The 15268-nt window shown below is 43.1% G+C and overlaps 1 protein-coding gene across 1 annotated transcript; it reads left to right on the top strand.

Annotated features, from left to right (window-relative positions):
• Nucleotides 1-4788: 4788 nt before the first annotated feature.
• On the top strand, nt 4789-15250 carry LOC116352898 (maltase-glucoamylase, intestinal). Its single transcript, XM_031796426.1, has 10 exons — nt 4789-4924; nt 5253-5378; nt 6073-6201; nt 6312-6428; nt 8514-8576; nt 8703-8819; nt 8989-9079; nt 12500-12638; nt 14792-14924; nt 15141-15250. Exons 1-9 carry the CDS (start codon nt 4883-4885, stop codon nt 14919-14921), a joined length of 954 nt encoding a protein of 317 aa, XP_031652286.1. The 5' UTR covers nt 4789-4882; the 3' UTR covers nt 14922-14924; nt 15141-15250.
• The last annotated feature ends 18 nt before the right edge of the window (nt 15251-15268 follow it).

Below are 15268 nucleotides of genomic sequence, written 5' to 3'. Positions count from 1 at the left end.
GAGAGAGATAGAGAGGAGAGAGAGAGGAGAGAGAGAGAGAGAGAGAGAGATTTAGTGTCACAGAACACCCCACCCACCATCCATCTCTCTCTCTTAGTTGTTCTCTCTGTATTGGCATTGGAATGTGACTTCAGATCTTTCGGAGCATTAGCAGTCTCTGCCTCCCTCTAACACACCCACTCATTTCCCCTTCTCTCTCTCTTTCTCTTTCTCTCTCTCTCTCTGTTCATAGGAGTAACAACATGAATTTGGTCAGTGTCAGTGGTGGATAAGGAGAGAGGAGGGATGTTGAGTGGTTGAGACAGACCATCAGATGCAGGAAATCAGCCCAAAATAAAAATAAAAGGCTAATTATTTTTAATGTACACTCACTCAGCTGTGTCCCACAAGTAATACAACTACCGGTTAGAAAATATAGTCTTATCTCAAATGTTTTAGTATCATTTAAAAAATATTCCAAACAACAATGCATTGGCAGGGCAATTCAAGCAAAGCCAATATGCGGTGATATTGTACTGGTACTACGGTACTATTTTTAATAGGTTATGTTAAAAATCATTCTGATCTCAGCTGATTTTGACTCAGAAAAGATTGGTAACCACTCTCATAGGAGAACCCTTTTTGGTTCTAGTACAATCTTGTTTGGTTCCAGGTAGAACCCTTTGGGTTCCATGTAGAATCCTTTCCACAGAGGGTTCTACCTGGAACCAAAATTGTTCTTCAAAGAGTTATCCTATGGAGACTGCTGAAGAACCCTTTTAAGTTCTGGATAGCACCTATTTTTCTAACTACAGCTCAAAACACCCTCTTTCTACAGATGTAGTATCTTAATTTGAGCCAGTTTGCTTCCACAAAGGGAAATAATAATTCAGCAACTGGAAACAACAGGCCTACTACTGTTGTGTCATCTGCAAATGTAATGGTGGTGTTGGAGTCTGCCTGGCCGTGCAGTCATGAGTGAACAGGGAGTACAGGAGGGGACTGAGCACGCAACCTTGAGGGGCCCCTGTGTTGAGGATCAGCGTGGCTGGGGGCGGCCCTTCAGCAAGTCCAGGATCCAGTTGCAGAGGGAGGTGTTTAGTTCCAGGGTCCTTAGCTTTGAGGGTACTATGGTGTTGAACGCTGAGCTGTAGTCAATGAATAGCATTCTCACATACAGTGCCTTGCGAAAGTATTCGGCCCCCTTGAACTTTGCGACCTTTTGCCACATTTCAGGCTTCAAACATAAAGAAAGTATTTTTGTGTGAAGAATCAACAACAACTGGGACACAATCATGAAGTGGAACGACATTTATTGGATATTTCAAACTTTTTTAACAAATCAAAAACTGAAAAATTGGGCGTGCAAAATTATTCAGCCCCCTTAAGTTAATACTTTGTAGCGCCACCTTTTGCTGCGATTACAGCTGTAAGTCGCTTGGGGTATGTCTCTATCAGTTTTGCACATCGAGAGACTGACATTTTTTTCACATTCCTCCTTGCAAAACAGCTCGAGCTCAGTGAGGTTGGATGGAGAGCATTTGTGAACAGCAGTTTTCAGTTCTTTCCACAGATTCTCGATTAGATTCAGGTCTGGACTTTGACTTGGCCATTCTAACACCTGGATATGTTTATTTTTGAACCATTCCATTGTAGATTTTGCTTTATGTTTTGGATCATTGTCTTGTTGGAAGACAAATCTCCGTCCCAGTCTCAGGTCTTTTGCAGACTCCATCAGGTTTTCTTCCAGAATGGTCCTGTATTTGGCTCCATCCGTCTTCCCATCAATTTTAACCATCTTCCCTGTCCCTGCTGAAGAAAAGCAGGCCCAAACCATGATGCTGCCACCACCATGTTTGACAGTGGGGATGGTGTGTTCAGGCTGATGAGCTGTGTTGCTTTTACGCCAAACATAACGTTTTGCATTGTTGCCAAAAAGTTCAATTTTGGTTTCATCTGACCAGAGCACCTTCTTCCACATGTTTGGTGTGTCTCCCAGGTGGCTTGTGGCAAACTTTAAACAACACTTTTTATGGATATCTTTAAGAAATGGCTTTCTTCTTGCCACTCTTCCATAAAGGCCAGATTTGTGCAATATACGACTGATTGTTGTCCTATGGACAGAGTCTCCCACCTCAGCTGTAGATCTCTGCAGTTCATCCAGAGTGATCATGGGCCTCTTGGCTGCATCTCTGATCAGTCTTCTCCTTGTATGAGCTGAAAGTTTAGAGGGAGGGCCAGGTCTTGGTAGATTTGCAGTGGTCTGATACTCCTTCCATTTCAATATTATCACTTGCACAGTGCTCCTTGGGATGTTTAAAGCTTGGGAAATCTTTTTGCTTGTTTAAAGCTCTTTTTGTATCCAAATCCGGCTTTAAACTTCTTCACAACAGTATCTCGGACCTGCCTGGTGTGTTCCTTGTTCTTCATGATGCTCTCTGCGCTTTTAACGGACCTCTGAGACTATCACAGTGGAGGTGCATTTATACGGAGACTTGATTACACACAGGTGGATTGTATTTATCATCATTAGTCATTTAGGTCAACATTGGATCATTCAGAGATACTCACTGAACTTCTGGAGAGAATTTGCTGCACTGAAAGTAAAGGGGCTGAATAATTTTGCACGCCCAATTTTTCAGCTTTTGATTTGTTAAAAAAGTTTGAAATATCCAATAAATGTTGTTCCACTTCATGATTGTGTCCCACTTGTTGTTGATTCTTCACAAAAAAATACAGTTTTATATCTTTATGTTTGAAGCCTGAAATGTGAAAAAAGGTCACAAAGTTCAAGGGGGCCGAATACTTTCGCAAGGCACTGTAGGTGTTTCTTTTGTCCAGGTGGGAAAGGATAGTGTGGAGTGCAATAGAGATTGCATCATCTGTGGATCTATTGGGGCGGAATGCAAATTGGAGTGGGTCTAGGGTTTCTGGGATAATGGTGCTGATGTGAACCTTGACCAGCCTTTCAAAGCACTTCATGGCTACAGACGTGAGTGCTATGGGTCAGTAGTCATTTTGGCAGGTTACCATAGGGTTCTTTTGCACAGGCACAATGGTGGTCTGCTTAAAACATGTTGGCATTACAGACTCGGTCAGGGAGAGATTTGGAGAGCATGATCACACAGTCTTCCAGAACAGCTGGTGCACTCATGCATGTTTCAGTGTTATTTGCCTCGAAGCAAGCATAGAAGTAGCTTAGCTTGTCTGGTAGGCTTGTGTCACTGGGCAGCTCTCGGCTGTGCTTCCCTTTGTAGTCTGTAATGTTTCAGTGTTATTTGCCTCGAAGAAAGCATAGAAGTAGTTTAGCTCGTCGTGTAGTACGATTCGATCTTAGTCCTGTATTGAAGCTTTGCCTGTTTGATGGTTCTTTGGAGGGCATAGCGGGATTTCTTATATGCTTCCTTCCGGGTTAGAGTCCCGCTCCTTGAATCCATCAGCTCTAGCCTTTAGCTCAGTGAGGATGCTGCCTGTAATCCATGGCTTCTGATTGGGGTATGTACGTACTTATTGATGAAACCAATGACTGATGTGGTGTACTCCTCCATGTCATCGGAGGAATCCCCGGAACATATTCCAGTCTGTGATTGCAAAACAGTCCGGTAGCTTAGGATCTGCTTCATCTGACCACTTTTTTCTTGATCTCGTCACGGGTGCTTCCTGCTTTAATTTTTGCTTGTAATCAGGAATCAGAAGGATATAATTATGGTCAGATTTGTCAAATTGAGGGCGAGGGAGAGCTTTGTATGGGTCTCTGTGTGCGGAGTATAGGTGGTCCAGAGATATTTTTCCTCTGGTTGCTCATTTAACATGCTGATAGAAATTTGGTAAAATGGAATTAAGTGTCCCTGCATTAAAGTCCCCGGCTACTAGGAGCGCCACCTCTGGGTGAGCATTTTCTTGTTCGCTTATGGCGGAATACAGCTCATTCAATGCTGTCTTAGTGCCAGCCTCTGACTGTGGTGGTTTGTAAACAGCTACGAAAAATACAGATGAAAACTCTCTAGGTAGATTGTGTGGTCTACAGCTTACCATGAGATAGTCTACCTTCCTTAGATATCGTGCACCAGCTGTTATTTACAAAAATACATTGTCCGCCACCCCTTGTCTTACCAGACGCCGCTATTCTATCCTGCCGGTATAACGTGTAACCAGCCAGCTGTATGTTGATAGTGTCGTCGTTCAGCCACGACTCCGTGAAGCATAAGATGTTACAGTTTTTAATGTCCTGATAGTTTAATCTTACGAGTAGCGCGTCAATTTTATTCTCCAAAGATTGCGCGTTTGCTAGCAGAATGGAAGGCAGTGGGGGTTTATTCGATCGCCTGCAAATTCTCAGAAGGCAGCCCCGCCCTTTGGCCCCTGTTTCTCCGCCTCCTCTTCACGCAAATGACAGGGATTTGGGCCTGTTCCCGAGAAAGCAGTATATCCTTCGCATCGGGCTCATCAGAGTCGAGAAAGGAAAAAAAATATTCTGCCAGTCCGTAGTGAGTAATCGCGGTCCTGATGTCCAGAAGTTATTTTCGGTCATAAGAGACGGTAGTAGCAACATTATGTACAAAATAAGTAAAAAAATAAGCGAACAAAAAAAGCACACTAGGTTGGGTACACGTAAAACATCTGCCTTCCTCTCCGGCGCCATCTTACTCAAGCACCCTTTTCTAACTCCAGCTCAAACATACCCTTTCTATGTACAGTGTGTCTCCTTTGTTTTGTTTCATTTCAAGGACATACTGGCATCATGTAATATAAATTGCAAAATGGTCCTTTGTTGACCTTAGAGGAATATATATAAATATTTACATTCACTGACCTTTAACCTTTGACACTAGATGTGACCTTCCAGCCGACCCCTGCCCTGACCTATCGTACCCTGGGGGGCATCCTGGACTTCTACATTGTGATGGGACCCACTCCAGAACTGGTGGTGGAGGAGTATACTGCCGTAAGTCTCTCTCTCTCTGTGTGTGTGTGTGTTGTGTTTTGTCTGGCTCTGTGCACCTCCTGATGGACTACAGCAGCTGCGACTTTTACGCTTCATTGCTCCCTCATCTAGCCAATCTAAACACACAAACAAGCACACACACACACACACACACACACACACACACACACACACACACACACACACACACACACACACACACACACACACACACATGCAACTTCAGACAGTGCATGACAAAGCACATAATCAACAACTTGTTTAAGACATATCTCAGCCAAAAGTAAACTTTCGTAACTGGTTTCAATTCCTTGTTCATTCCCTTCAGCTGATTGGACGTCCCGTGCTCCCTGCCTATTGGTCCCTTGGGTTCCAGCTCTGTCGCTATGGATACGCCAACGACACAGAGATAGCAGACCTCTACAGAGAAATGAGAGCAGCAGGAATACCCTACGTAAGCACCCTTAAATTATACATTTCAAACAAGTGTCCTTACTCATCACCCTAGAACACCATTTGTTATCATTAATAGCTTTTTGTTACTCTACGTACATTAAACTCAACTTTACACCCTACAATACTTTCTACCTATATTAAACCCTCTTCTTTCTGTTTAAGCATCCTCATCTCCAGTGCCCTTGTCAGCAACATTAATTTCCCAGGCCCCTAACCCCTACCCTCGACCTCCTGTAGGATGTGCAGTATGCAGAACATAGACTAACCCGTACCCTCGACCTCCTGTAGGATGTGCAGTATGCAGAACATAGACTAACCCATACCCTCGACCTCCTGTAGGATGTGCAGTATGCAGACGTAGACTAACCCATACCCTCGACCTCCTGTAGGATGTGCAGTATGCAGACGTAGACTAACCCATACCCTCGACCTCCTGTAGGATGTGCAGTATGCAGAACATAGACTAACCCATACCCTCGACCTCCTGTAGGATGTGCAGTATGCAGAACATAGACTAACCCATACCCTCGACCTCCTGTAGGATGTGCAGTATGCAGACGTAGACTAACCCATACCCTCGACCTCCTGTAGGATGTGCAGTATGCAGACGTAGACTAACCCATACCCTCGACCTCCTGTAGGATGTGCAGTATGCAGAACATAGACTAACCCATACCCTCGACCTCCTGTAGGATGTGCAGTATGCAGACATAGACTACATGGAGCGTCAGCTGGACTTTGTGCTGGATAGCCAGTTCCAGGGTCTACCGGCCCTGGTGGACCACATGAGAGGAGAGGGCATGAGATTCATCTTCATACTGGTACATTATGGAATACGAAACATATTAACGATCACATTTAAAACAGTAATAAGGGCCTGACGTATTTTCTGACAATGTTTTTTTGAATGCATGTTTGTGTATGCGTGCAGGACCCTGCCATCGGTGCCAACGAGACAACGCCCTACACTGCCTTTGACCGTGGTGTAGAAGAAGATGTATTCATCAAATGGCCCAAGGAGCTCAGCAATGACATCGTCTGGGGGAAGGTGAGGGGAGATGGAGAGGGAGGGTGGCATAAAGAGAGAGAGGGGGAGGGAGGGTGGCATAAAGAGAGAGAGGGGGAGGGAGGGTGGCATAAAGAGAGAGAGGGGGAGGGAGGGTGGCATAAAGAGAGAGAGGGGAGGGAGGGTGGCATAAAGAGAGAGAGGGGAGGGAGGGTGGCATAAAGAGAGAGAGAGGGGAGGGAGGGTGGCATAAAGAGAGAGAGGGGGAGGGAGGGTGGCATAAAGAGAGAGAGGGGGAGGGAGGGTGGCATAAAGAGAGAGAGGGGAGGGAGGGTGGCATAAAGAGAGAGAGGGGGAGGGAGGGTGGCATAAAGAGAGAGAGGGGAGGGTGGCATAAAGAGAGAGAGGGGAGGGAGGGTGGCATAAAGAGAGAGAGGGGAGGGTGGGTGGCATAAAGAGAGAGAGGGGAGGGTGGCATAAAGAGAGAGAGGGGAGGGTGGCATAAAGAGAGAGAGGGGAGGGAGGGTGGCATAAAGAGAGAGAGGGGGCGGGTGGCATAAAGAGAGAGAGGGGAGGGAGGGTGGCATAAAGAGAGAGAGGGGGAGGGAGGGTGGCATAAAGAGAGAGAGGGGAGGGAGGGTGGCATAAAGAGAGAGAGGGGAGGGAGGGTGGCATAAAGAGAGAGAGGGGGAGGGAGGGTGGCATAAAGAGAGAGAGGGGGAGGGAGGGTGGCATAAAGAGAGAGAGGGGAGGGAGGGTGGCATAAAGAGAGAGAGAGGGGAGGGAGGTGGCATAAAGAGAGAGAGGGGGAGGGTGGCATAAAGAGAGAGAGGGGGAGGGAGGGTGGCATAAAGAGAGAGAGGGGGGAGGGAGGGTGGCATAAAGAGAGAGAGGGGGAGGGAGGGTGGCATAAAGAGAGAGAGGGGGAGGGTGGCATAAAGAGAGAGAGGGGGAGGGAGGGGTGGCATAAAGAGAGAGAGGGGGAGGGTGGCATAAAGAGAGAGAGGGGAGGGAGGGTGGCATAAAGAGAGAGAGGGGGAGGGTGGCATAGAGAGAGAGAGGGGAGGGAGGGTGGCATAAGAGAGAGAGGGGGAGGGTGGCATAAAGAGAGAGAGGGGAGGGAGGGTGGCATAAAGAGAGAGAGGGGGAGGGTGGCATAAAGAGAGAGAGGGGAGGGAGGGTGGCATAAAGAGAGAGGGGGAGGGTGGGTGGCATAAGAGAGAGAGGGGAGGGAGGGTGGCATAAAGAGAGAGGGGGAGGGTGGGTGGCATAAAGAGAGAGAGGGGAGGGTGGGTGGCATAAAGAGAGAGAGGGGGAGGGGGGGGTTGAGTTGAGGATTAAACTGACGGACAACAATAAATATTCCAGTTTTTTAACTACCATTTCGAAATGGAATAATATAAAGAAGAAAGAATAAGTGAGTGAGACAGAGAGGAAGTAGTTAGATGGAGGTCTGAGTCTGACATCACATTCATTACGGTGTTGTGTTCATCCGGCTTTCTATTCTCCATTAATAATTATAATTATCTCTATCAAACTTCACATTCTCTCTATTCAACTCTACTAATTATCTCTATCAAACTACACATTATCTCTATTCAACTCTACTAATTATCTCTATCAAACTTCACATTCTCTCTATTCAACTCTACTAATGGTCTCTATCAAACTACACATTATCTCTATTCAACTCTACTAATGGTCTCTATCAAACTACACATTATCTCTATTCAACTCTACTAATTATCTCTATCAAACTACACATTCTCTCTATTCGACTCTACTAATGGTCTCTATCAAACTTCACATTCTCTCTATTCAACTCTACTAATGGTCTCTATCAAACTACACATTATCTCTATTCAACTCTACTAATTGACTGCATTCAACTCTACTAATAGACTCTATTCAACTGTACTAATTATCTATATTCAACTATACTATTTAACTCTACTCAACTCTACTAATTGACTCTATTCAACTGTACCAATTATCTATATTCAACTATACTATTTAACTCTACTCAACTATACTAATGATCTATTTTCAACTATACTATTTAACTCTACTCAACTCTACTAATTTCCGCTATTCAACTGTACTAAAGTTGTCTTTTCTATGTTGTAGGTATGGCCTGACTTCCCTGGTGTTGTAGTCAATGAGTCTGTAGACTGGGACACGCAAGTAGAGGTATGTCTCACTTCCTGTTAACACATCAACTGTCCAATCACAGAGCCTGACACACTTCCTGTTTACAGGCCAATTACTGACATGTCTTAATGTTTTTTTGGTCATGTGTTCTCTGGCCACTCCCAGATCTATAGGTCCTATGCGGCATTCCCAGACTTCTTCATGAATCGTACAGCAACGTGGTGGCATAGGGAGATTTCTGATTTCTACAATAAAATCATGAAATTTGATGGACTCTGGATCGTGAGTGATATCATACCACTGAGCACGCACGCACAAAGACACGCACGCACACACACACACAGACACACACACACACACACACACACACACACACACACACACACACACACACACACACACACACACACACACACTCTGTGCTTTACCTTGAGTGTGATTGTGTGTTTAGGACATGAACGAACCATCCAGCTTTGTCCATGGAACAGTTGGAGAGAAGTGTCTGGGTCCCTCTGTCTACGACAACCCCCCATACATGCCACGTAAGAACACTCACACCTGTATCAATACACTCACACCTGTATCAAGACACTCACACCTGTATCAATACACTCACACCTGTATCAATACACTCACACCTGTATCAATACACTCACACCTGTATCAATACACTCACACCTGTATCAATACACTCACACCTGTATCAAGACACTCACACCTGTATCAATACACTCACACCTGTATCAATACACTCACACCTGTATCAATACACTCACACCTGTATCAATACACTCACACCTGTATCAATACACTCACACCTGTATCAAGACACTTACAGTTAGCTTAATGTACAAGTATGGTGAGGACGCTAGTCTATCACAGGGTTTTACCTCCAATCTCCTAATGCTTAGTGCCAAGCATCATGTCCATTTTCCCAGTCTTTGGTATGACTAGGCTATAGGGATCAAACTCCCAACCTTCCAATCTTAGGGCAGACACTAACCACAATGCCACTGAGTTGGGTCATAACTAGGGCAGTTGAGGTGACCATATTATCGCCACAGTAACAGTCACGAGTCATGACGGCAGTCGAATTCCCCGAGATTGTTTAGTCACGGTAATTAGGCTTCTCCAAGCTCTGATGCTGGTCATTTTTTTATTTTTTTATTTTACCTTTATTAGTCAGAACAAATTCTTATTTTCTATTACTGCCTAGGAACAGTGGGTTAACTGGTCTAGGAACAGTGGGTTAACTGGTCTAGGAACAGTGGGTTAACTGGTCTAGGAACAGTGGGTTAACTGGTCTAGGAACAGTGGGTTAACTGGTCTAGGAACAGTGGGTTAACTGGTCTAGGAACAGTGGGTTAACTGGTCTAGGAACAGTGGGTTAACTGGTCTAGGAACAGTGGGTTAACTGCCTGTTCCGGGGCAGAACGACAGATTTGTACCTTGTACCTTGTAACTTGCAGCCTTCCGGTTACTAGTCCAACGCTCTAACCACTAGGCTACCCTGCCGCCCCATTAATAGCCTAGCAAACGTGCTAACTGCCTGGTACTCAGCACTATATTGTCCCTCTAATCACTCTGACGTCATTGCAAACGTAATTGAAAATCGAATCAACCATGAGAGCTCATGTTGCGCAACCTTTCTATAGGCTACAACAGGAGTACAGCCTACCTGGCTGGCATGAACATTAACCATGGGAAAAGCATCCTGCGGTTGCTATTTAAATGCACAGATTACTGTTTGGAGACAGGATGATACTTGTCCATTCCAAATCAAAACAAAGTAGACATATATATTATTTAGTATATGTAAATCCAGTATTGTCTGATGGGTGACAATATTAGCCTATCATTTGTGAGTAATGTATTATCACTTGTGAATTATGCTTGTTCCAGTAAGGCAAGAAACAGAGCACGCCTTTTTTTCCCGACTTTTTAAAATCATAGTCGCACACCTCATTTAACCTAGCTGTCACGTCCTGACCATAGAAATCCTTTATTTTCTATGCTGGAGAAGGTCAGGGTGTGACTGGTAGGTGTTCTAGTTTATTATTTCTATGTGTAGTCTAGTTTTTGTATTTCGATGTTGGCCTTGTATGGTTCCCAATCAGAGGCAGCTGTCTATCGTTGTCTCTGCTTGAGGATCATATTTAGGTAGCCTTTTTCCCACCTGTTGTTTGTGGGATCTTGTTTTTGTATAGTTGCTTTTGAGCCCTACAAGGCTGTACATTTGGTTTGTTTGTTTCTCTTTATTGTTTTTGTTGCTGGTTCACATTTAATATAAATATGATGAACCCAAATCACGCTGCGCCTTGGTCTACCCATTATGACGATCGTTACACTAGCCCGTAGGCCTATATGTTTTAATAAGGTTTGTATCACAATTAAAGTGGCCGCATAACTTCAGTCTGCTTTACAACAGGTGTAGAGCCTAACTGGCATACATAAGCAGGCAGTGATTTTCAAGTTTGGGGAAGTACATTTTCACCATAAAAACGCACCTTTATAATAAATGAATTACATACATAATTAGTTTTGTGATCACTTTCGAAAATGGTGTTTTCCCACTAATTGATTTTGGAACTTTCACACTACTGCCATGTGTGCATTGCTTATAATGTGAAGAAATAGCCTAACATTTTATCAACATTCTACTCTAAACATTCTGATCTGCTGTGTCAGCCTCATTGTGTAAGAAATATTTTTTTTTATGCTAGTGGTTGTATTCATTTGGGATCTATCGCATCCCACAACTGTCCCAGACTATTTTTGGAATATTTATTTCTCACACAGAATAGAATAGGTCAACTTTTGTACTATGGGGGATAGTAGATTAACTCAGGCTAGTGCTCTTGTTGTTCTTTAGGCTTTTTTGGTTGACTTAAATGTGGACAGTACTTCCAATATCTTCAATATGCACCTCGGAATTGGATAAGGAGCCCAATGTGTCTTTCTTCACTTGTAGCCTGTGATAAAGACCCAATCACGTGACAGGTATTGGCTAATAAGAATTTAGCTATCTGAGTGAGAGGTGTTTTGAAGCAGGTAGCCAAAATAAGGGGAATTATAATGATTATATTCAGCCCGAGGGAACAACGGCCACTGGTCGCAAAAGCCATGTATTTTATTAGGGGGCATAATGGCCGCACAAATTCGAGGCATTATCAAGTCCTTGTCAAATTGTGAATAAGAGACTGATGAAGTGTGTACAGCCTGCCAAAAACAACAAAGCAGAGCTTATGCCTTTCATGCAACCTTTTTGTATTGAAACCTGCAGCCTTAGAAACGTATTGAAACTGAAAACATATAGTTTGTATCACAATTAAAGTTGCATTAATAGCTCTAAATGAAGCGTACAGGAGTACCTGTTTCTTTGTTAACTGATCAACACAGAATAGCCACATGTGCAACACTCCCTTAAATCCTTTGGAGAAAATATATAATATCCTTTCTATTTTATTCAGCTTTGTTCAATTGTATTCCTCATACCATGAAATAATATAAAATAATGCCACTGAATACTAAGAAAATCTTGTCTGCTAAATGAACTAGTGTATCCCACAGCCATATGGCAGAGCCAGATCAGGACATAACATGAGGACAACTCAGAGTACACTATTGTGTTCTTCTGAAATAGACTACATTTTCTTCATATGATACTTCTTTAGACCTCTCTAATATAGATCATTGATTCACTGTGATGTTTTAGGCTATATTACATGGATTTATTATACTTTGTAAAATGTAGATGTTCCAAAGGTCTGCATCAGTGGCTTGTAGGCTGTGTGTGGAAGCCCGGAGATGCTAAATGGGTTTATGTTAATTAACGGTCAATTACCGTGAGGCCGGCAGCTGACAAAATGTTGTGAATGCCACAGCCCTAGTCACAACCACCTAAACCCAACTTTCTCCTTGCTATGTTCAGGACAGTAAGTATGTTGTGTGTGTCTCTCCAGCCCTGGAATCCAGCCACCGTGGTCTCAACCATAAGACTCTGTGCATGAACAGCCAACAGCACCTCAGTGATGGTACCCCGGTCAAACACTATGACGTACACAACCTGTATGGATGGTCTCACACCAAACCCACATACGAGTGAGTATGGACACATCCTTTTTAGTGACCAATGCAACATTTTCAGCATCAGTCACTCTGTATCTAGTCACTCTGTATCTAGCCATGTCACTCTGTATCTAGTCACTCTGTATCTGGTCACCCTGTATCTAGTCACTCTGTATCTAGTCACCCTGTATCTAGTCACTCTGTATCTAGTCACCCTGTATCTAGTCACTCTGTATCTAGTCACACTGTATCTAGTCACCCTGTATCTAGTCACCCTGTATCTAGTCACTCTGTATCTAGTCACCCGTTATCTAGTCACCCTGTATCTAGTCACTCTGTATCTAGTCACTCTGTATCTAGTCACCCTGTATCTAGTCACTCTTTATCTAGTCACCCTGTATCTAGTCACCCTTTATCTAGTCACCCTGTATCTAGTCACTCTGTATCTAGTCACCCTGTATCTAGTCACTCTGTATCTAGTCACCCCGTATCTAGTCACCCCGTATCTAGTCACCCTGTATCTAGTCACTCTGTATCTAGTCACCCTGTATCTAGTCACTCTTTATCTAGTCACCCTGTATCTAGTCACTCTTTATGTCACTCATACTCCTACATAGTGAACTAGGTATATAGTCATTCTCCTATATAGTGAACTAGGTATATAGTCACACTCCTATATAGTGAACTAGGTATATAGTCATTCTCCTATATAGTGAACTAGGTATATAGTCATTCTCCTATATAGTGAACTAGGTATACAGTCACACTCCTATATAGTGAACTAGGTATATAGTCACACTCCTATATAGTGAACTAGGTATATAGTCATTCTCCTATATAGTGAACTAGGTATATAGTCACACTCCTATATAGTGAACTAGGTATATAGTCATTCTCCTATATAGTGAACTAGGTATATAGTCATTCTCCTATATAGTGAACTAGGTAAATAGTCACACTCCTATATAGTGAAACTAGGTATATAGTCATTCTCCTATATAGTGAACTAGGTATATAGTCACACTCCTATATAGTGAACTAGGTATATAGTCATTCTCCTATATAGTGAACTAGGTATATAGTCACACTCCTATATAGTGAACTAGGTATGTAGTCATACTCCTATATAGTGAACTAGGTATATAGTCACACTCCTATATAGTGAACTAGGTATATAGTCACACTCCTATATAGTGAACTAGGTATATAGTCACACTCCTATATAGTGAACTAGGTATATAGTCACACTCCTATATAGTGAACTAGGTATATAGTCACACTCCTATATAGTGAACTAGGTATATAGTCACACTCCTATATAGTGAACTAGGTATATAGTCACACTCCTATATAGTGAACTAGGTATATAGTCACACTCCTATATAGTGAACTAGGTATATAGTCATTCTCCTATATAGTGAACTAGGTATATAGTCACACTCCTATATAGTGAACTAGGTATGTAGTCATACTCCTATATAGTGAACTAGGTATATAGTCACACTCCTATATAGTGAACTAGGTATATAGTCACACTCCTATATAGTGAACTAGGTATATAGTCACACTCCTATATAGTGAACTAGGTATATAGTCACACTCCTATATAGTGAACTAGGTATATAGTCATACTCCTATATATTGAACTAGGTATACAGTATAGTCATACTCCTATATATTGAACTAGGTATACAGTATAGTCATTCTCCTATGTAGTGAACCATTTACAGCAACTGAACTATTCATTAGCAGCTCCAACCAATGGCCTTAAGTGCCTTTTCAAATCAAATCAAATGTTATTGTTCACATACACATATTTAGCAGATATTATTGCGGGTGTGGTGAAATGCTTGTGTTCCTAGTTCCAACAGTGGAGTAGTATCTAACTAAATGCTTGTGTTCCTAGCTCCAACAGTGGAGTAGTATCTAACTAAATGCTTGTGTTCCTAGCTCCAACAGGGCAGTAGTATCTAATAATTCACAACAACACACACAGATCTAAAAGTAAAATAACGGAATTAAGAAATATATAATATTAGGACAAGCGATGTGGGAGTGGCTTTGACTAAATACAGTAGAATACATTGAATACATATGAAATGAGTAAAACAGGATGTAAACAGACAATAGGTTGACCTGAGCTAGACTGTGAGCAGATTTCTGACTTGTCCTCCCCCTTTCTCCAGCGCCTTGCTGAGTGTGACGGGCAAGCGAGGGATAGTGGTGACCAGGTCGACCTACCCCTCCAGTGGGAAGTGGGCCTGGACACTGGCTGGGAGACAACAACTCCACTGGATCAACTCTACAAGTCAATAATAGGTGTGTGTGTGTGTGGTGGTGTGTGTGTGTGTGTGTGTGTGTGTTGTGTGTGTGTGGTGTGTGTGTGTGTGTGTGTGTGTGTGTGTGTGTGTGTGTGTGTGTGTGTGTGTGTGTGTGTGTGTGTGTGTGTGTGTGTGTGTGTGTGTGTGTGTGTGTGTGTGGTGTGTGTGTGTGTGTGCGTGTGTGTATTGACTGTTCTGTCTTTCTATTTAACAGGAATGATGGAGTTCAGTCTGTTTGGGTTTTCTTATGTAAGTGACTATCCTCTCTGGCTCCTTTCTACATGGGAACGGTTGTTGATTTCATAACTGGTTTGTTTGTCGTATTCTTCTAAGTTGTTTTCA

Source organism: Oncorhynchus kisutch, linkage group LG18, assembly GCF_002021735.2.
Source record: "Oncorhynchus kisutch isolate 150728-3 linkage group LG18, Okis_V2, whole genome shotgun sequence".
Classification (NCBI taxonomy): Eukaryota; Metazoa; Chordata; class Actinopteri; order Salmoniformes; family Salmonidae; genus Oncorhynchus; species Oncorhynchus kisutch.
The sequence above is the reverse complement of the archived record's forward strand: the minus strand, read 5'-3'. Positions and strand labels throughout refer to the sequence as shown.

Excerpts from the sequence above, each read along its gene's own strand:
- LOC116352898 (XM_031796426.1), top strand. The coding sequence starts at position 4,883 with ATGGGACCCACTCCAGAACTGGTGGTGGAGGAGTATACTGCC. Across the intron at positions 8,577-8,702 it reads ACTGGGACACGCAAGTAGAG|ATCTATAGGTCCTATGCGGC; the intron begins GTATGTCTCACT and ends GGCCACTCCCAG. Across the intron at positions 12,639-14,791 it reads CACACCAAACCCACATACGA|CGCCTTGCTGAGTGTGACGG; the intron begins GTGAGTATGGAC and ends CCCTTTCTCCAG.